The 21,312-nt window shown below is 49.8% G+C and overlaps 1 protein-coding gene, 1 pseudogene and 1 gene segment (V, D, J or C); all 3 read left to right on the forward strand.

Moving 5' to 3' along the window:
• The window catches only part of LOC138080173 (uncharacterized), a 76,362-nt pseudogene extending 69,351 nt beyond the window's left edge, over positions 1-7,011 (forward strand).
• The window catches only part of LOC138080030 (T cell receptor beta constant 1-like), a 182,497-nt gene that overhangs the window by 156,185 nt on the left and 5,000 nt on the right, over positions 1-21,312 (forward strand). The window contains 1 exon segment of the C gene segment in view: positions 19,845-19,908. Within this exon segment, the coding sequence occupies positions 19,845-19,908 (64 nt within the window).
• Positions 9,200-12,927, forward strand: PRSS2 (serine protease 2). The gene is made up of 5 exons (XM_068972904.1): positions 9,200-9,239; positions 10,221-10,380; positions 11,763-12,016; positions 12,396-12,532; positions 12,775-12,927. Exons 1-5 carry the CDS (start codon positions 9,200-9,202, stop codon positions 12,925-12,927), a joined length of 744 nt encoding a protein of 247 aa, XP_068829005.1.

A 21,312-nucleotide genomic window follows, 5' to 3' on the forward strand; every position in this document is an offset into this window, starting at 1 on the left:
ATAACCTACTCTTAGTTCATGGAAGTCATCACAAGTGAACCCTATCTCTTGAGAGACTCTGAGACAATGATGTCTACAGACCCCTTTGCACTTATATAGAATACATAAACCCAGTGCCCTCCATTGTATCAGAGCCTGGAGCTGCTGCTACTGCTGCTAAGTTGCTTCAGTCATGTCCAACTCTGTGGGACCCTTTGGACAGCAGCCCACCAGGCTCCTCCATCCACAGGATTCTCCAGGCAAGAATACTGAAGTGGGCTGAGCCTGGAGCTGGCATACCATTATTCTTGACTTAGACCTGCCCTCGGGCACCAGTTTTCTCTTTGTTCCTAGGACCAGGAGAGTTCTAATTTAAACTGTTCCTTAAAGGAATTCAGTCTTGGTCTTCCTTAAGGAATCTTTTTCTGGTGCCTAATCTCTACCTCAAATAACTGCTCACATGTTAAAGAAATATCTACAGAATTGGGTGGATATTCAGAGCTAAAACATGCTATGGCCTGGATGTTTATGTTTCCCCCTCTCTCCGGAATTTATGTTGAAATTCTAGTTGCAAATGTGATGATATTGGGGGTGCGGCCTTTGGGAGATGATTCCTGTATGCTTAGTCACGCAGTCATGTCTGACTCTTTGCAGCCCCATGGACTGTAGCCCGCCAGGCTCCTCTGCCCATGAAGATTCTCCAGGCAAGAATACTGGAGGGGGTTGCCATGCCCTCTTCCAGGGGATCTTCCCGACCCAGGGATCGAGCCCAGGTCTCACTCACTGCAGATGGATCCTTTAATGGCTGAGTCATCAGGGATGCCCAGGGAGATGATTAGGTCAAAAGAATGGAGCCCTCGTGGAAGGAATTAATGCCCTTATAGAAGAAAGCCCAGTGAGCTCCCCAGCCCACCCTCTAACCAAGTGAGGCTGCAAGAAGTCTACAACCAGAAAAGAGCACCCACCAATAATGCAAGCACCCTGATCTCAGACTTCCAACCTACAGAACTGTGGGAAATAATTTCTGTAGTTTATAAGCTACCCAGTCTGAGGTTCTGTTAAAGCAGCCAGACTAAGGCAGAACACTACTCATGATCTGTTTTCTTAATTTTTCATTCACTCACTGTCAATGTAGACTACTATTTCTGTATTTTTGCATTAAATCAATTTTTTCCAGTATTCCATTCTTTTTCTCTCTTCTCATTACTTTATGTACTTTCTTGGAACAACATCATTCAAGTTCATCACTTTAATAAAACTCTCTATTCTAACAACTATCAGATTCGGTATTCTAGTCAGTTACCTAATTTGAGCTTCAGCCCAACTTACACAACTTTCTACACGGTAAGGTCACTTGAAATCTCCATTGGTACTTCAAACTCAATTTGCCATGTTCTACAAACTTAATCTTTCTGCCAGTCTTGATGAAAATGAATTCATTCAGTCTTTGAAGAGAAGGTCTTTAAAGCAGTAGTCCACATTAAATGAGGTCACTGGGATGGGCCATCTGCCAATATATGGCTGGTGTCCTTACAAGAGGAAAAAATGAGGACACAGAGACACACAAAGAAGCAAGACAACGTGAGGACAGGGGAGAAGATGGCCACCAGCCCTCCAAGGACAGAGGCCTCTGGAGAAACCAACCCACCGACACTTTGATCCTGAACTTCCAGCTTCCAGAACAGTGAGAAGATAAATTTCTGTTAATCGCCCCTTCTACGGAACTTTATTAAGGGAGCCTTAGCAAACTGAGAGGAGAAGGCAATGGCACCCCACTCTAGCACTCTTGCCTGGAGAATCCCATGGATGGAGGAGCCTGGTAGGCTGTGGTCCATGGGGTCGCGAAGAGTCTGACATGACTGAACGACTTTGCTTTCACTTTTCACTTTCACGCACTGGAGAAGGAAATGGCAACCCACTCCAGTGTTCTTGCCTAAAGAATCCCAGGGATGATGGAGCCTGGTCGGCTGCCGTCTACGGGGTTGCACAGAGTTGGACACGACTGAAGCGACTTAGCAGCAGCAGCAGCAGCAAACTGAGAGAGCTCAGCACACAGGCCCTTGCTGTCTAGCACATACTGAATTCCAGACTCAGAGAAACACAGCAGTGCTCAGCATAAGCTATATTGTTTGTGCAAGCACTCTAGGTAAAATGAATCACAGCCACCAGCTATGAAATGGTGAGAACACTCCAGAAATTCAAGTTCCCAGGCTGACTGGGATCAAGCCAAATGCCAGCTTTGTAAGCAGGTCCTTCCACAGATCAGACAACGTTAACTTTTTTCTACACACATGCACACACACACGTAGCCCCACAAGGGAAGGGCTGGCTTTCACTTTAGCACCTCCTGACTCTCTAGAATCTGAGTGGCTGAGGGACCGTGAGCTTGGGCGGGACCATGACTTCATAGCCCGTTCTCCAGTAGCCTGGGTCTGGGGGAGGACCCTCTTGCCTTGAACCTGCCATGGGAATCAGGCTCCTCTATGCCTCTTGCTTCCTGGGAGTAGGTGAGTCCAGAAAGTTGGTGGCAAACCCCTGTCCCGTTGCTTCTAGGCCCTGGATACAAGATTTTTCTCTCATCAAGCTGGCTGTGTGTGCCTGTGTGCTTAGTCATGTCTGCCTCTTTATTACCCCAAGGACTGTAGCCCACCAGGCTCCTCTGTCCATGAAATTTCCCAGGCAAGAATACTGGAGTGGGTTGCCATTTCCTTCTGCAGGGGATCTTCCCCAATCCAGGGATCAAACCCTGGTCTCCCGCACTGCAGGCAGACTCTTTACCACTGAGCCACCAGGGAAGCTTCCTGATGGCCTCTTTTTTCACCTCCTCCATCCTCCTTCACAGGCCTCATGGACGCACAAGTAACCCAAACTCCAAGATATCTGGTCAAAAGGAAGGGAGAGAAAGTTGTGATAGAATGTATACAGAACATGGACCATGAGAGAATGTTCTGGTACCGACAAGACCCAGCTCTGGGGCTGCGGCTGCTCCATTTCTCAATCGATGTTGACATGATTGAGGAAGGAGATGTGCCCTATGGGTACAATGTCTCCAGAACGAAGAGGAAGAGCTTCCCTCTGACCCTGGAGTCTGCCACCACCAACCAGACGGCTATGTACCTCTGCGCCAGCAGTGAATCCACAGCGCGGCACGGCCACATCCTCTCTGCACAAAAAGGGCAGATGCAGGAAGCGGGGGGGGGGGGGGGGGGACCCTGAGTCAGGGCCCGAGTTATGCTGCTCCTACGGCACGTGTGTGCCCTTTAGAAGAAAGGCAGACAGTGGGAGGGACCAAGTCCACAGCCACACTTCTTGGCCAGGGCAGCACAGGCTAGTTTTTAAGCCCCCGTCACCACCCTTCTCCAAGTAAGGGGTCATTCCAGAGTGGACCTGTCCAATCTTCTATGTTGTTCCCAACCTAAAGTCACGAAACTTGACCCACACCGGGAGGACTCCTCTCTCAAATCCACACTAGGGAACTTCTCCCCTACCTTTTTTTTTTTTTGATTAATGTATTTGTCTTCGAAATTCTATTTAAACTGTAAGGGTCTCAGGTTATAAAAAGTGGTGATATAATTTTTTAAACATTTATTTAGAATTTGTGCAAAGGCAAATTAGAGCCTCATTGCTGTTGTGCTTGTGCCCATTCATATCTGACTCTTTGAGAACCCCCCAGGACTGTAGCCTGCCAGGCTTTTCCATCCGTGGAATTTACCAGGCAAGAATGCTGCACACAGAAATGAAGACCGAGCACAGCCAAAAATAAATAAATAAAATGTTTAAAAATTATAGTTTAACATTAAAAAAAATTTTTTTATTGGAGTATAGTTGTTTATGCCCTCAGCTCAGTTCAGTTCAGTTCAGTCACTCAGTCGTGTCCGACTCTTTGCAACCCCATGAATCCCAGCACGCCACGCCTCCCTGTCCATCACCAACTCCTGGAGTTCACTCAGACTCACATCCATCGAGTCCGTGATGCCATCCAGCCATCTCATCCTCTGTCGTCCCCTTCTCCTCCTGCCCCCAATCCCTCCCAGTATCAGAGTCTTTTCCAATGAGTCAACTCTTTGCATGAAGTGGCCAAAGTATTGGAGTTTCAGCTTTAGCATCATTCCTTCCAAAGAAATCCCAGGGCTGATCTCCTTCAGAATGGACTGGTTGGATCTCCTTGCAGTCCAAGGGACTCTCAAGAGTCTTCTCCAACACCATAGTTCAAACGCTTCAATTCTTTGGCGCTCAGCCTTCTTCACTGTCCAACTCTCACATCCATACATGACCACAGGAAAAACCATAGCCTTGACTAGCTGGACCTTAGTCGGCAAAGTAATGTCTCTGCTTTTGAATATGCTATCTAGGTTGGTCATAACTTTTCTTCCAAGGAGTAAGCGTCTTTTAATTTCATGGCTGCAGTTCATTCTCTTAACCCAACAATATTTCATAAATGCCATGTCAAAAGAGCTTACCTTAACTTATAAGAATATTTCACTGTATCGATGACCCTCCTTTAAATACAACTTTTTACACTAAAATTAATACCAAGGTGAAGTATCCATATGCCAGATGATAGGGTAATTTAATTTAAAAAGCAGTCATTGTAGGTGTTAATTTATTTCTCTCTCTCTCTTTTTTTTTTTTTTTTTGCTGTGCCATGCAGCCTGTGGAATCTCAGTTCCCCGACCAGGAATCGAACCCTTGACCCTGCTTTGGAAGTGTGGAGTCGTAACCACTGGATCACCAGGGAAGTCCCTGTGTAGACTGGGCAGGGAATGGCAAAAGCACTCCATTCCCAAGCTTCACCTGAATTTAACAGGGCTGATGTCTTGTTATCCAGGTGTCAACTCAAATACCATCTCCCCAGAGAGAGCTTTCCTAACCTTCTATGCTCACATAGTACCTGTGGACCCAGCCAGCAGTTACTCACATTTATTATCATCACTTCATCCTATTTCACTAAGACCTAATTATCAGTTAGTTCAGTTCAGTTCAGTTGCTCAGTCGTGTCCGACTCTGCGACCCCATGGACTGCAGCCTGCCAGGCTTCCTTGTCCATCACCAAATCCCAGATCTTGTTCAAACTCACATCCATCAAGCCAGTGATGCCATCCAACCATCTCATCCTGTTGTCCCCTTCTCCTCCTGCCTTCAATCTTTCCCAGCATCAGGGCCTTTCCCAATGATCTAATCATTGGAATATAATCAATTAATCATTACACTTTTATATAAATAGTTGATCCTTGAACTAGGTACAGATTAGGGACACTAACCCTCTGCACAGTTGAAAATCCACGTATAACTTTGTAGGCACTCCTTCATATCTAAAGTTCCACATCCTGTATTTAACCAACCTCAAATCATGTAACACTACAATAGTTATTGAAAAAAAATTCCATGTATAAGTAGACCAGTGCAGTTCAGATTCCATCTTGTTCAAAGATCAACTGTATATATTATATGCACATCATATATATATATATAAAGATACATATATATTTTTAATGTACTGTCTGCCTCTCACAGTTGTATCTCCTTCCATATGTGTGGACACGCACACACATAATTACACATTGTTGTGGTTTAGTTGCTAAGTTGTGTCCAACTCTTTGCAACTCCATGGACTGTAGTCAGATACACTCCTCTGTTCCTGGGATTCCCAGGCAAGAATATGGGAGTGGGTTGCCATTTCCCTCCTCCAGGGGACCTTCCCAAGCCAGAGACTGAACCTGCCTCTCCTGCATTGGCAGGTGAATTCTTTTACTGCTGAGCCACCAGGGAAGTCTGTAAATACACCCAGATGCCAGGAAAGAAGGGACCTTTTACTATTTTCTTCCTTGCTGTTTCCATACAGGTTAGAAAAATTACAGGAACATCACAGGAACATGGTAAATATTGCCTGGGTGCTACGGACTGAGCTGTGTTCCTCCAAAATTCGTATGTTATAATCCTAACCCCCAGTCCCTCAGAATGTAATAGGATATTTAAATAAATAATTTAATTGAGACCATTAGGGTGGCCCTTAAGCCAATCTGACCTTGTTCTTATCAGAAGAGATTAGGATATATAAGGAGAGCCACTAGGGAGGTACCCACAGAGAAAAGGCCATGTGAAGTCAGTGAAAAGATGACCATCGGCAACCCAAGGAGAGAGACCCCTGGAGAAACCAACCCTGTTGACACTGTTGACAAAAATAATAAATGATCTGAAATAGGAATAGAAACACATTTTATTTAAGCCAAGCTGAAGCCTAGAACCCAAAAGGCAGCCTCTAAGATAACTCTGAGGAGCTGCTCCAGAGAAGCAGGGTTTTCAGCTCAGTTTTATATCTTGGCAGAACAAAGAACGTTAAGCAAGTCAGAAATACATTCCCTCTAGGTCTGAAAAAATAAATCAGAAGGAACTCAGTGAGTCAGTATGGCGCTGGCCCCTGGGAAGGGAGTCGTGTCATCAAAGGGGCACTGGCCCCAGCGTCCCGGGAAGGGAGGCACTTTATCTTTTAACACAGACATCTTTTACTTCTGGTCAGTGTGCCCTTTTCTTTACTAAAGAAAGCAGATGTACAGTGTATGCTTGATAGGCCACAAATAGGCTGTTTCAGTTGGTACAAAACTCAAGTTAACTCATATATAAGCCAGAATGGCTTCTCCATGACTCAATATATGAAAAGTTTCTTCTTTCAACACCTTCCTTGATCAGGCACTTCTCAGCTCCCAAAACTGAGAAGATGCATTTCTGCCATTATTTTGTTATGGCAGCCCTAGAAAACTAACACATTGAGTCAATAAATAGGATTCAGAAGAAAGAAAAATCTGCCTAGCCATGTGGACTGCTGTGCAGAAGAGCTCTACAGAAAGCATCTGAGTTTAGGCAACGTAAGGCCACTAGCAGTGAACCAAGTCATGCTAACAGAGAGGGGACAGAGGCTCTTACCTTTCTATCTGAGCAGAATGGTGTCCCAAAACATAAGCCGGCCCCCTCTGCCCCCCACCTTCACCCCACAGGCTGGGAAAGGAAACAGATGTGACGTTTCTCATCCTCTAAAGCCAGGCTTCCTGTGAAGACCCCACGACAAGGGGGCAAAACAAAATAGTATATTTTGTGATATTTCTGCAAAGAAAAGCCTCTGTGATGGAGGCTCCACAACCTGGGTGAGTACAACCTGCCTTTGACGTGGCCCGGAGGGGCCCAAGGCCATGGCAAGGTGGGGCTAGGGGGGTGGGGGCCAGGTGCCAGGTTAATTCAAGCTGCTTTCTCTGTCAGGGAGGCCAGATCAGGAGGGATCCGGATGTGGTCTGTCCCCTGGCCTGACCCCTGAGCTGCCATCTGCAGTGATTCCCACACTTCACAGTACTTCCCTGTCCTCCCGCGGCCTTGAGGTCAGCTCTGCCCTTTCTAGGTCTACGTTCTCAGACAAGACGGAACCTTTCTGACGCCTGGTCTCAGCCTCTGTAACAGGAAATAATGTTGTTCTGCGCACCTCACGATGAAAACATGAAAAGGGAAGCTTGAAATTCAACACAAAGGAAAATCAGCATACCACCACTGCTTGTGTGTGTGAAAGCTCTTTAAAAGCTGTTGGGCGCTATACAAATACAGTAGTATTGCAACCTAGAGAGGAGCCCGTCAGGGATTAGAGGGTGTGCAGCTCTGAGGAGTGGGTGTCCTCTCATGGAGAAGCTGGCTTCCAGCTGTGCCAGGCACCAGACCAGAAGACACCCTGTGGGTCCCTCTCCACCCAAGAGCCTGCACCCCCATTTCTCCCAGTTCACTATTTCCATTTACTCTGTCCTTCCAGCTTACTTCCGGTCTTGCCACCAGACTTCTGAGCTTTTCTGACTTTGTTCACCACCTTCAGAACATTCACTCATTTTTACCTTTCCGAGAGTACCTATATAGACTCTGCCCACTCCTGCCCATCAGGAGCCCTGAGCTCAGAGGAGGTGAGCAGAAGAAGCCTCTTCATGGGAAGGCTTGTCAACCTGGCTCACAAGGTTATGTTCCAGCACAGACACTAGTTACATCTCTATACCCCCCTGGCCAAGTGGTGCCTCAGTAAATTATAAGATTGTATCTTGACAGGCATCAAAAAAAAGGAAAAGAAAATTCCAGAATCCCGCCCCCCCACCTTCAACGTTGTTTTTAATCACTTGGTTTCATGGACAGAGGAGCCTGGTGGGTTCCAGTCTACGAGGCTGCAGAGTCGGATCTACTGAGCGCATGCGCACACCTTCTCAACCATTATCGTGCGCCAGTTTCTTTACCTGCTGCTGATTATCTGATAAGGACCGAGATTTACCATTGTGCAAACCTTTTTTCTAAAATCTGATCCGGAACATACAATTCTGGCTCAGGCTGTCAGCTCCTAGCAGGTGGGGGCAATTTTCAAACCGTTAGTGCAGGCTCCCAGGGTGACCAGGAGGCTGCTTAAAAAGAACCCAAGGCTGCGTGAGCGATGAGAAAGACAAGCGTCTTGACAGCGAGGAAGAGGAGGAATGGGACACCGGTCTCGTTACCCCAGAGCATCAGGTTAACGCCTACTTAATCCTTGGCCTCTCCTCCCTCCAAATGCCTCCCCCGACCCAGTGCCTCAAGCTCTGGTAGGAAGGAGAGCCAGCTTGAAGGCCCAGACTCACAAGAAACTCTGCCTCTCCCATTCCACCACTTCTTGGTGTTGGGGGTCCTGGTTCCCTAAGGCTTGGGCTTTGACCTTCTGACCCCTTAGTTTAGACTTGACCAGGGTCTTTTTGCGTACAGGTATGACATAGGCAAGACTTCTTTCCTCTCATGGGACTTCAGGATACCAAACGGCCAAGTTTGCTACTAATATCAGCCCTTCCTTAAAGTAAATTGAGTGAATCTCCATGAGGTCGGAGGATTCCCAGGGTCCCGGGTCATTCTGCCTTCCCTTCCTCCTCATTCCATCATCCGCTCAGTTTAAGAAGGCTCAGCTGTGGGAAGCAGGGTCTTGGCTTCCCCTGTGTTCCTCACCCCAGAATATCCTCCTGAGAGCCAGCTAGTCTTCCTCTGTGTCCTCAGAAAGTAAGTTTCCTTATCACCCGGAAGTCATGAATCCATGGAGTGGCCAAACACAGCAGAACTGATGCAAGAGTCCAGGACAGGGGAAGCTGCAGGTGTGTTTGTCCTGGGAGGGGTGGTCCCCCTCCACCCCCTCCCTCTCCTCGGGAGGTATAAAGGCTCGCCACCAGCCACGCAAGCACACTTCTCCACCATGCATCCCCTGCTGATCCTTGCCTTTGTGGGAGCTGCTGGTGAGTCCCACGCATCACTTCGGGTTCCACTAGCCCCTCTCCTGGCAGAGATACATGCTTCACCATTCCTCCGGCCTCTCCTGTTCTGTGTGTCTTCGCCCCTCCCTGGCCAGCATCCCTCCTTCCCACTCTGGGGCTCTCTTTAACCTTCACTCTCTCACCCTCTGCCTGGTTCCACTCCCATCCCTCTCATCCATCCATTTCAGAGCTTTGCTGGGAGAGGCGAGAAAGGCAAACCAGGTGGAGATGGTCTGTGAAATGAGCCAGGCCTTAAGGCTTGGCCGTGACAACCGTAGGTAAATCCACTCAAGCTGTTGCTAGCCTCGGATGCTCCTGGGGAGACAGAAGGTGACTCAGGGCGGCGTCCTGTTTATTGGCCTGGGAGTGTGACCCATGCACTGACTGTTTAAGCTTCCTGAGTAGTCTTAAGATTCCCAGATGTATAGCCACAGCTGCGAATCACTGTTCTATTGGCCAGTAACAGTAACCACCTTTATCCTGCGCAAAGGGTGCCTGGGCTCCCTGCTCAGGTGTGAGCTATGGGAGGAGGCTGGCACAGCAAAGCCAAGGCTTTGCAGCCACATCTCCCTAGTGAGGCCAACCCATCGTGACAAACTGGGGCTGAAACTGCAGCAGGGAGTAGACTGGTGATGAGTAAAAGGGAGAGAAGCAGCCAGTGGGTGAGAGGACGGCATTCAGACCCTACGATGCTCAGTGCACCATGAGGGGGGTTCACTGTCCTTGCCCTGGTGCCCCCAGTGGAAGTGTGAGCCGGAGCCCCTGCAGGGTCCCTAGCTCTGTGTCCTGCAGACACACAGCGACTCGGGAGAACTAACCCCTGTGAGACCAGCCAGGGATGCTCCCTGGTGGCCTTCCTCCCCTCCCTGTGCTCGGTCAGGATCCTAATTAGCAGGGTCCAGCCACAGGGCTCGGGGCTCCACCCTCCTGCTGAATCAGCCTCTCCTTCCGTTTCCACTCAAGTGGCTTTCCCCTCGGACGACGATGACAAGATCGTTGGGGGCTACACCTGCGCGGAGAATTCCGTCCCTTACCAGGTGTCCCTGAATGCTGGCTACCACTTCTGCGGGGGCTCCCTCATCAGTGACCAGTGGGTGGTGTCCGCGGCTCACTGCTACCAGTAGTAAGTGCTGGGCCCCTGATGACTGAGCCCACTGCCCAGGGCCCTCTGGAAGGGATGGGGTCCATCCAGAGCTCAGAATTATGATGGGGAAGAGAAGAAGTGGGCAATGGAGCTGACTTGGCAGGAGCTGTGAGTGAAGAGGGGCACCTGCCAGGCTCATCTGCCCATGGGATTCTTCAAGCAAGAATACTGGAGTGGGTTGCCATGCCTTCCTCCAGGAGATATTCCCGATCCAGGGATCAAACCCGGGGTGTTATGCATTGGCTGGCACAGGTTCTTTACCACTGGTGCCATCTGGAAAGTCCCATAAAAAGTAGGCACAGACTATTTTGAAGGTGGGAATACCCAGTGGGAAAAGCAGGGAAAGACCTCACTCAAATAATCTTTGTCAGTTGGCTACATGTTAAAACCTTGTAAGATATTTTGTTGTTGTTGTTTAAAAAAATTATTATGATTCCTAGTTCCCATTTAACTCAAAATTCTTAGGACGAGTTTGAATATTGGTGAGTTTTCAACACTCTCTGCCTCTGGCAATTCTACACTTCCAGGCAGAACTGAGACTCACTGCCAAAAGCAAGAGTTCTCCAACCTGAATGCACGTAATAATCACCTGGAGGGCCTGTTACAACACATATTGCTGGATCCCTCCTCAAGGGTTTCGGATGCAAGGGTCTGGGCAGAAGAGAGAATCTGAGTTGCTAGCTCGTTCCCAGGTGACTGATGGTGCAGGTCCTGTGGCTGTTCTTTGAGAAGTGCTGTATTAGATCACAGATAGTGCTAGTGGTAAAGAACCCACCTGCCAGTGCAGGAGATGTAAGAGAAGCAGGTTTGATCCCTGGGTGGGAAAGATCTCCTGGAGGAAGGCATGGCGACCCACTTTAGTATTCTTGCCTGGAGTATCCCATGGACAGAGGAGACTGGAGGGCTACAGTCCATGAGGTCACAAAGAGTCGGACACGAGTGAAAGACTTAGGATGGACAGACAGACAGACAAATCAGATCACACAGGATGGTGGCCCTTACCAGATCAAGAAAGGAGGGAGCAAAAGTGACTGCACGTAGTTTGCAAGGTTGCAGAGGTTGAAGGATGTCTGGGGAAGTTGAATTGGTGCGTTTGCACCCAGGGCACTGGGCACTGAATGCATGAGGGGTGTGGGAAAGGCGGCTGGAAAAGCAGATGGTCCCTAGCCAGACCCCTTCACCACATCCCTTCTCCACTGCCAGGCCCCCTGAAGCACGGAGGTTGTTGTCTCACACCTGCACTGACCTACCACCCCTCTACGGCTCTTGACGTTCCTACACCCCCACCTGCAAGCAGGGAGAACCCCTAGGGGACGTGGGGCTGTGGACAAAAAGGCCTTAACTGTGCTTGCCCTCAACAGCCACATCCAGGTGAGGCTGGGAGAACACAACATTGACGTCGTGGAGGGTGGTGAGCAGTTCATCGACGCATCCAAGATCATCCGCCACCCCAAGTACAGCAGCTGGACTCTGGACAATGACATCCTGCTGATCAAACTCTCCACGCCTGCGGTCATCAATGCCCGGGTGTCCACCTTGGCTCTGCCCAGTGCCTGTGCTTCTGCGGGCACCGAGTGCCTCATCTCTGGCTGGGGCAACACCCTGAGCAGTGGCGGTGAGTGGGACCCTCACGTCTTCACCCTCTGACCTACCCACACTGCCCAGAACCGAGCATCACCTGAGCTCGGTTCCAGTCTTTGCTTCCAATCTACAAATTCCCAGCAAGTACCTACTACACATACAGGACTCTGTGCTGGGTACCAGAGAGGGGCAAGCATCCCAGACTTGAGCCGGAGAATGAAAAGACAGGACAGATGTGGCCTCTGCTCTTGGCGCCTTTAGAGAGGGGTCTGCAGCGAGCCTGCTGGGAATTGAAACTCAGTGTTCGTTGGGGACCTCTCCTGGCCGCCCCCAGGGTTCAGCCCTGGGTTACCATCCCCCGTCGCATCCTAACCCACATTTTCCTTTCCTTGGTCTCTTCCTGTTCCTCAAAGTCAACTACCCGGACCTGCTGCAATGCCTGGAGGCCCCGCTGCTGAGTCACGCCGACTGTGAAGCCTCGTACCCTGGACAGATCACTAACAACATGATCTGTGCTGGCTTCCTGGAGGGAGGCAAGGATTCCTGCCAGGTGAGAGGCCTGCCCAGACGTGGCAGCCTCCCTGGGGGCAGGATGTGAACGCCCAGGGCTGTGGGCTGATGGTCCGTCCCCTGGAGAAATGAGGGAGGTTTGGCTGTGGCCTTTCTTGACGGTGAGAAGGGTGTGGGGCCCAGAGCCAGTGGGAACAGGGTCTTGTGAAGTTCAGACTGTGTGTGGCTCCCGTTCCCTTTTCTTCTCTGTTTATAAAGCTTATCTCATCACCTCCTCCCCAGGGTGACTCTGGCGGCCCTGTGGCTTGCAACGGAGAGCTCCAGGGCATTGTGTCCTGGGGCTATGGCTGTGCCCAGAAGGGCAAGCCTGGGGTCTACACCAAGGTCTGCAACTACGTGGACTGGATTCAGGAGACCATTGCCGCCAACAGCTAAAGCCCCGCCCCTGTGCCATCATTATGCTAATAAAGTAACTGCTCTATCTGCCCAGGTGTGCACCTTCCTCATCAACCCCCAGCCCTACTCTGGGAAACACCCTCCCACCTGAGGCCAGACAGGGCACTACCCCTTACAGATGTGCCTACTTCTCAAATGGGTTCCAGGGCACACTGGTGTAACAGCAGAAGTGAAAGTCACCCAGTCGTGTCTGACTCTCTGTGACCCCGTGGACTGTAACCCACCAGGTTCCTCTGTCCATGGGATTTTCCAGGCGAGATTACTGGAGTGGGTAGCATTTCCTTCTCCAGGGGATCTTCCCAACTCAGAGACTGGGTCTCCCCCATTGCAGGCAGAGTCTTTACCATCTGAGCCCCCAGGGAAGCCCACATGTAAAGAGAAGGAACAGAGAATATCATCGGGGGAGGGGTCCTTGGAGAAACTTCATTCCAGAAAGGCTGCATTTGCCTTGGTGTGTCTCTGGGTCATGCGTGCAGGGCTGATGTGTGCACATGCATGCACACATGTGCACACATGTGGGGCATGGTCTGTAAGATCCCACACCTCCGCTCACTGGTCCCCACGCCTAGGGAAGCACCTGCCAATCACCTTGGCCTTTCCTGAGTCCCCTCCATGTCCCCAGCGTGTGTGCCCCCCTGGAAGCAGCAGGCCCCACTGGCCCCTGTTTCCCCAGGACCAGCTCATGTGTCTGAGGGAGATGAGAGCTCCCTGGGTCTCTCTCCCTCCCACTCCTGAGAAACCTGCCTTCTGTTCTTCCCACGTGATGATACGAACACCCTCCTGAGTCCTTGATAGGCACTTTCACACTTAGTTCCCTCTGCCTCTGCAGTGTTTATTATTCCGGAGATACAGACAAGGAAACAGGTTCAGACAAGGTTGTCAGCTCACCCACATCCGTCCTCCAGCAAATGACAGATCTGGAGTTGAGCTCTATTTGCCCAGCCCCCAAGCCCAACCCCCACTTCCTCTGTCCTACCTCATGGGCCCTCCAGCTGCAGTCCATCCGCTCTGCTACTCAACATCTCTCCAGCTCATCCCCTGCATGCAGCACTTCCTAAGGGGCACTTACCTCCTTGCAGTCTTCTAAGCCTGTGCTCAGAGCGGTCCTGTGTGTCGTTAGCTTTCTGGTTAATACCTTTCCTGATGCCCCACAGCTTTCGAAGTAGAAGCCAAGCTCCTCATCACAGAGACGCACAGTTCTTCCCGCTCTGGCCCTGCCTGCGTTTCCACCCTGGGTTTCCTCACCCCTCCCTTTACCTGCAGTGCCCCAGGGCTCAGAAGTGCTGGCGGTTCTTCCAACATGCCCTGTACCTCTGACCTCCAGCTCTGGACACTACTGCTCCATTTGACACGATACCCTGCCCACCCACCTGTTCACCCTCTTCAGAGAAGCCCTTGCCTCTTCCTACTCCCCGTTCTCTTCCCCACACACCTGCACTGGCGCCATGACCTGCGGTCTGAGTAAGGGGTCCTCATTCTCTTCCACGCTTACTTCTGTCACAGTTCGGCTCATGTTGCTTAGTGTGTATGGATGTGCCTACCGTGGCCTTCAACCATGAACTTCTAATAGAAGACATCTTGTCTTACTCATCCTGGTATGTCTACTGATTAAAAAACAGCTGAGACATAATAGGCAGCCAGGGGTTGAATAAACGAAGTATGAGCTAGAAGAGGAAGCAAATATACTGAAGAAAAGGCCTTCCAGAAGAACAGTTCTCAAAGTGTGGTCCCTGGACCAGCAGGACCAGAATCACCTGGGAATTTAGGAGGAATGCAAATTCTTAGGCTTCACCCCAGACCTACCAAGTCAGGAATTCTTAGACGGAGCCCAGCAGCTTGCCTTTAACAAGACTTCCAAGGCATCCTGGTGGATGTCAGAGCTTGGGAACCAGTGTGGTAGAGAGAGCCCTAGCCCAGTGTTGTCTGTGAAAACAGCAGTCACCAACGCCTTGGCTAACTGTATGCAGGCATATGACAAACGTTTTTGCATGTGTGCATGCTAACGCACTTCAGTAGTGTCCAGCTCTTTTCGACCCCATGGACTGTAGCCTGCCAGGCTCCTCTGTCCATGGGATTCTCCAGGCAAGAATACTGGAGTGGGTTGCCATGCCCTCCTCCAGGGGATCTTCCCAACCCAGGGACCAAACCCATGTCTCTTACGTTTCCTGCGTTGGCAGGCAAGTTCTTTACCACTAGCGCCACCTGGGAAGCCCAATAAACCTTTTGCTGTTCATTTGCTCAGTCGTGTCCAACACTTTACGACCCCATGGACTATAGGCCACCAGGCTGCTCTGTCCATGGGTTTCTCCAGGCAAGAATACTGGAATGGATTGCCATGCCCTCCTTCAGGGGATCTTCCCAACCCACGGATCCAACCCAAGTCTCTTATATCTCTTGAATTAGCAGGTGGATTCTCTATCACTAACACCACCTGGGAAGCCCAATAAACCTTTAGGAGTATTATTTATGTCTCACAAGAGCTCCATAAGGTAGGTCTTATTTTATCATCATCATTCCCATTTTACAGTTGAAGAGTGTTAGTGTTAGTTGCTCGGTCGTGTCTGACTCTTTGCAACCCCATGGACTGTAGCCCACCAGGCTCCTCTGTCCATGGAATTCTCTAGGCAGGATACTGGAGTGGGTAACCATTCCCTTCTCAAGGGGATCTTCCTTACCCAGGGAACCCGAGTCTCCTTCATTGCAGGCAGTTAAGGAGACTGGAGTTTTTAAAAAAATCCAGTAACTTGCCCAAGGTTTGAAGCAGAGGGCATGGGAGGGAGCTCTCAGTCTGGCTACTGGAGGTGAGATTCCCTGAGGAGTAGGGCCCCAGGGCTCAGGAGCAGCACCTAGGAGAGTCCCAGATCTTAAATGAGGAGGCCGGAGTTCTGGTTCCAGCCCTTTCTCCTTGTCTCCTGCCACTTTGGGGGACCCTTTAGCCTCTCCAGACTTCAGTAACATCTGGGAAATTAGGAGACAAAGTTTGGGTTAAAATGGGTCAATTCACGTGCAAAAGTTTAAAAAAATTACACATAGATATTATTTGCGGGTCTCCTCCCTATATCCCAACACCCACCTTGAGAAAGGCACACAGGTAACCAGGAAGCTTTCCCTTGGGTCCCGAGCACTATGACTTTCTTCTTGCCCCCTCAAGTGGCCACACTGAGTGCAGCTGGTTAAGTCGAACCAAAAAATGAGGAAAGGCTGCCCCCTGCTGTCGAAGATGAAGAAAGGCTTCACGTGGCACCTGCCTGACCTGTCTAAACTCCTTTCACCAAACAAAAAGCTTCGTGGGCACTTGAGCTACTAACAGTGTGACAAAGTTGAGACAATCCCCATGAAAACAAAAGGTGGTTGTGGAGCCAAGGCAGGGTGGTATTCTTTTTAAGTTTAAGTTGGCATGAGAGTCCCCAGGTCAAAAGGAAACTCTAACTTAGGGAGTAAATTACTGAAGTGTAAATACCCAGGGCAATTTTGTGCCTAATTGTTTATTTAAATACAAATTAATAAACTCTGAACATCCTGGGGATTACTCAGAAATATGTGTTTCTCACCAGGCTCCTAGGTGACTGGAGATTCATTCAGCAAATTCAATACCATGAAACAGCTTCTTATATAAACTGTTCTTCTTTGAAAAAAATCACTTTGTAAATGAAACAAGTGGTTTTTTTTTTTTACGTTGGTAGATTTCAAAATATCACTTAAAGTAGTATTTTGTTGTTTTCTTTTAAAATTTTATTGTTTTCAGTCCAGTTCAGTCGCTCAGTCGGGTCCGACTCTTTGCGACCCCGTGAATCGCAGCACACCAGGCCTCCCTGTCCATCACCAACTCCTGGAGTTCACTCAGACTCACATCCATCGAGTCAGTGATACTTTAACATAAAATAGATAATAGCTCTATTACCCATTTAAAATAAAATTACTATCTATGGCTCAAAAATCAACACTACAAAGTTGACCCTGAGAAATGTCAATTTTACTTATACTCCGCTTCTGTCTCCTCCATTTATTCTTAACAGGTAATCACTTCTACCCATCTCTTTTGTAAAATTCCAGTATTTCTTCATGTAGCATCAAACACACAGAAGTATAATTCTTATTTTTCCCCTTTGTTAGACAAAGGTGGCATATTGAAACCTTATTCTACTGCTTGTTTTTAATCCAGTTAACAGTATACATTAGAAAGCTTTCCATAGCAGTATAAAGCACTTTCATTCATTATTAGCATTGAATAATATTCTGTTTTGTGAATGTGTCACAATTTATTCACCCAATCCTTTACTGATGGGTACTTGAGCTTTTCCCAATCCTTTGCTATTCCAAATAATGTAAATATTTTACACACTTGTTTTCATTTGTATGCAAAAATAATTACAGGATACACTCCCAAAGGTGGAATTCCTGGGTGAAAAAGTAAGAACATTTGTATTATTTATGGTGATGGTGGTATTAGTCACTAAGTCGTGTCATAATATTTATAGATAGTTTCAAATTGCTCCCATTAAGAGTTGTATTATTTAGCATGTCAGAGCATGCTAAGTTGCTTCAGTCGTGTCTAACTCCTTGTGACCCTATAGACTATAGGCCTGCCAGGCTCCTCTGCCCTTGGGATCCTCCAGGCAAGAATACTGGAGTGGGCTGGCATGCCCTTCTCCAGGGGATCTTCCCGACCCAGGGATCCAACCCGTGTCTTTTTTGCTTCCTGCATGGGCAGGAGGGTTCTTTTACCATTAGCGCCACCTGCGAAGCCCAGTGATAGAATGGCCTTCCACCATTCATGTCATCAAATTGGTGAAAACTGACATTTCAATGCCATTTTAGTTTGCATTTATCATGGCAAGATTTTTTTTCCCCCCTATGGTTAAGCACCATTTGGATCTTTTCTTTGGAACCTTCTCATTTTTATCTCACCGCTGGATTATTTTTTATTGATTTCTAGAAGTTCATCCTCCTGAGATCAGCCCTCATGATGAGAATTGCAATTCTTTCCCCATATTGTCATTTATCTTTGATTCTATGTATGTTCCCCCTGCAAGTGTGTTGTCATTATGTGGTCAAGTTTGTCTTTTTTGCTTCTAGACATTGAGTCATAGTCTTAAAGGCCACAAAAGGAAGCGCCATCTAGTGAAATGAGATCAAGGCTACTCAACTGGAGTTTCAATTTCAAGGTCATCTTGTTCAGGGAAAATCAAAGATCTGGCAAAAATTTAAAATGTTTCTGCCCTTTAGGGAAAAAGAGGAAGAAGACCTTGAGTATGATCACGCGATCAAGCGATTGCATTTAAACGTCCAACATCCCCGAGGCTGTATTCACCCCGTTCTCCGCCTCGGTTTCCCGGAAAGCCCTTCACCGAACCCTGCTGTCTGAAGTCTGCAGTGAGAAGTGAGGCAGCCGACGACACAGGTGGTTCCCCCTCACTCACACTGATTAGACACACAGCTCTCCCACCACCCCCATCGCACCCTCACGGTCTCTGCAGCGCCCCGAGCTGAGCTATAGCTGATCCACGTTGCTGTACAGCAGACATAACACAACACTGTCAAGCAATTATCCTCCAATTGTCTCTTAAACATGTTTTAAAGTGAATGCAAAAAAAGAAAAGAAATACAGCTCTCAGCTATGACTTTACCCCTGGGAAAGCTCTTCCTCTGTGTACCTGGTGGCCTGTTCTCTGGACCACCCTGGAGGTTCAGAGTTGGGCCGAAGGGGCAGAGTCTGGATTCTGCGGGACCCCGTTCTCAGATAAAAGGTGTGATTTCTGGGTGCCTGACGTCAGGGGTAGGCCAGGGATAAAAGGGGCTGCTACTATGACGACAGCCTGCAGAGGAGCGGATGCCGGGGAAACCAGCCCTGACACAAAGGCACACAGCTCGGAGGAGCAGAGAAGGTCCTGAAGAAAGGGCACGAGGTGAGGAGGGAGCCCCCGGCCTTGTCTGTACCTGCCCCCCCGCCCCCCACCCCCGCCGCCCTGCACCACGCACCCAGAGTGCTGATGTCACCTCCTCACCCTCCAATGTCCTCAGAGGGGCAACTCTCTGGTGGATCCTCCCAGACTCCCTCTCCGAGGGGCGGGCCCATGGGAGGGGCCGTTTTTGTATAAAGCTGTAACGTTGTGGGGACAGGGGGGCCACGGTGATTCAACCTTATGGGAATCCTTTACAAAAACCTTTCTGCCTGTCCCAGTGCCCACCGTCTTTCGCTCTTCTCCTGGGTCACAGGCCCAAGGGTGGCTTGGGTTGGAAGGCCTCCACCTCCCCCCACCATTTATCTGTCAAGCCAAAACCACAGAGCAGGGCAGGTCTGGATCAGAGCTGAAGCTTCGAGGCAGAAAGGCCAGATGTAAGAAGATGCTTCTGTGGCCTCATGGATGAAGGACTCAGGGAGACCCTTTATCCCACTCCTGCACTACTCGCTCCCTGCCCAGGGCAAGGTCAATGGGAAGGTGCGTGGGAGGTGACTCGCTCTATGAAACAAAAGTCAGCACTATGCCAGCACCCACCCCCCCATGGATGCTCACGGGTGTCTGGGACCCTGCCCACCTCCCCAAGCCCACATCCCTGTGATGAACCCTCAGGAAGAATCAAAACAGGGGCACAGGGCCTTGTGGATGGACTCTGCCCATGCTCCGAGGCCCCAAGAGTCAAGAGTCAAAAATATTCTTTCGTGCAATATCCATAAAGCACAGGAGAGGACTCCCAGTCCCAGAGTCCACCAGACACCAACGCAGATCCTGTCCGCTCTGCCCGCCTCTAATTGCTTTCCTCCTTGCTCCGCTTCACTGTGTGAACACTGAGGTTTTCTTTGGAAAAGGCACCAGGCTCACGGTTGTAGGTAAGACACAGTCCGGGCCTTTCCTGGCCCCTCGGAGGGGAGGGTGGGTCCCAGGTGTGCGTTGTAGGGTGGCTGTGTTCTGATGTGTTATGACTATCACTTTGGCCCAGGGACCAAGCTGACAGTTGTAGGTAAGGCCGGGGTCTCCATGTGGGTACCATGAGGGAGCACTCCCTCCCAGGGAACATAGGAAGAAAGGGATGGCCCAGCTTCCGGGGTCCGGGGTTCCTGGAAAGCTCTGGAAGGCTATGCGGGGTGTTTGAAGTGGGCTGGTGTCTTTGGGAGGGAAGAGATCCTTGAATGCCCCAGCCTCTCCCCGAATCCCGGCTGTGCTCAGCTGAGGAGGAGAGGTTTTGAAGTGAATCCTGGAGGCTTGGCTTTGGAGACTTCTACTTTTTGAGGGGGGAGGGAAGACGGCTCACTGTTGTAGATAAGCCAGCCAGGACTGGAGGGCTGGGAACCTGCAGGGAGGGGCAGAGAACAGATGGAGCCTCCGTCTTGGGTGCCTAGGTTAAAGTGCGTGTGTTTATCAGAAAGATCTGAATTCCTGTCTTGGTGAGTTTTTGTCCTGATGAGGCGGGCAGCCTCCATCTCCAGTAATTTCATGGGCGGGCTCGGCTAAGCCTGGTTTCCCTACCGGGAGGCAAGTAATCTCAACTAGAAATGGGTCACCTTGCCCATCTCCTGTCTCCTTGGAGGATACCCATCGACGCCAGGGTGGACGGGAGAACCTCTGGCCCCGGAGCTGTCAGTCCTGCCATTTTTCTGCCGCATGCAGAAAGGAGATGGAGACAGGAGAGGCGGGTGGGGAGTCACACACTGTATGGCTGTAAACCCCCTCCACCCCCGGGAGTTAAAGTTCTGCTAAGGAAAGGAACAGGAGAGCCGCAGGTGAACCGGGGGAGGAAGGATTGGGAGGTGCAGGCGAGTTTCCCTACCAGGCTTCAGGGTTGTGTGACTAATGAAAGACTCTATTTCGGCAATGGGACGAAGCTTTCCGTCTTGGGTGAGTACAGGTCTTCCCTGGGGATGGTGTGCTGTGAGGCTGGAGTTGTAGAAGTTCCCCTTAGAGAAGGCCAGGACTGAGAACACAGTGGAGAAAAGGCTGAGGGTATGGGTGAGCAGAGCAGAAGGTGCTAGAAGTTCTGGGGGGAAGGTCATCTCTGGAAGGAAGGGCCCGTGTTATCAGCCACTCTGGGGTTTGCCACACCCGCATTGTGCTGTGGAGCGACCAGGCACAGCACTTTGGACACGGGACCCGGCTCGCCGTCCTGGGTAGGACGCAGGACCCGGGAGGCAGGGTCACTGTCTCTGGGACTGGAGTGTCTGTCTCTCCTCCTGTCCTGATGGAAGGGGGTCAACTAAACTCTGATCCCCGTGGGGTTTCCGAGGAGCTGGGTCTGCCATCTCTCTCTCTTTTTTTTAAATGTTAATCTTACTTATTTGTGGCTGTGCTGGGTCACGGTTGCTATGCGGGCTTTCCTCTAGCTGCAGACAGCAGCGCCTACTCTCTAGCTGTGGTGTGCGGGCTTCTC

This window comes from Capricornis sumatraensis, chromosome 5, assembly GCF_032405125.1.
Source record: "Capricornis sumatraensis isolate serow.1 chromosome 5, serow.2, whole genome shotgun sequence".
NCBI lineage: Eukaryota > Metazoa > Chordata > Mammalia > Artiodactyla > Bovidae > Capricornis > Capricornis sumatraensis.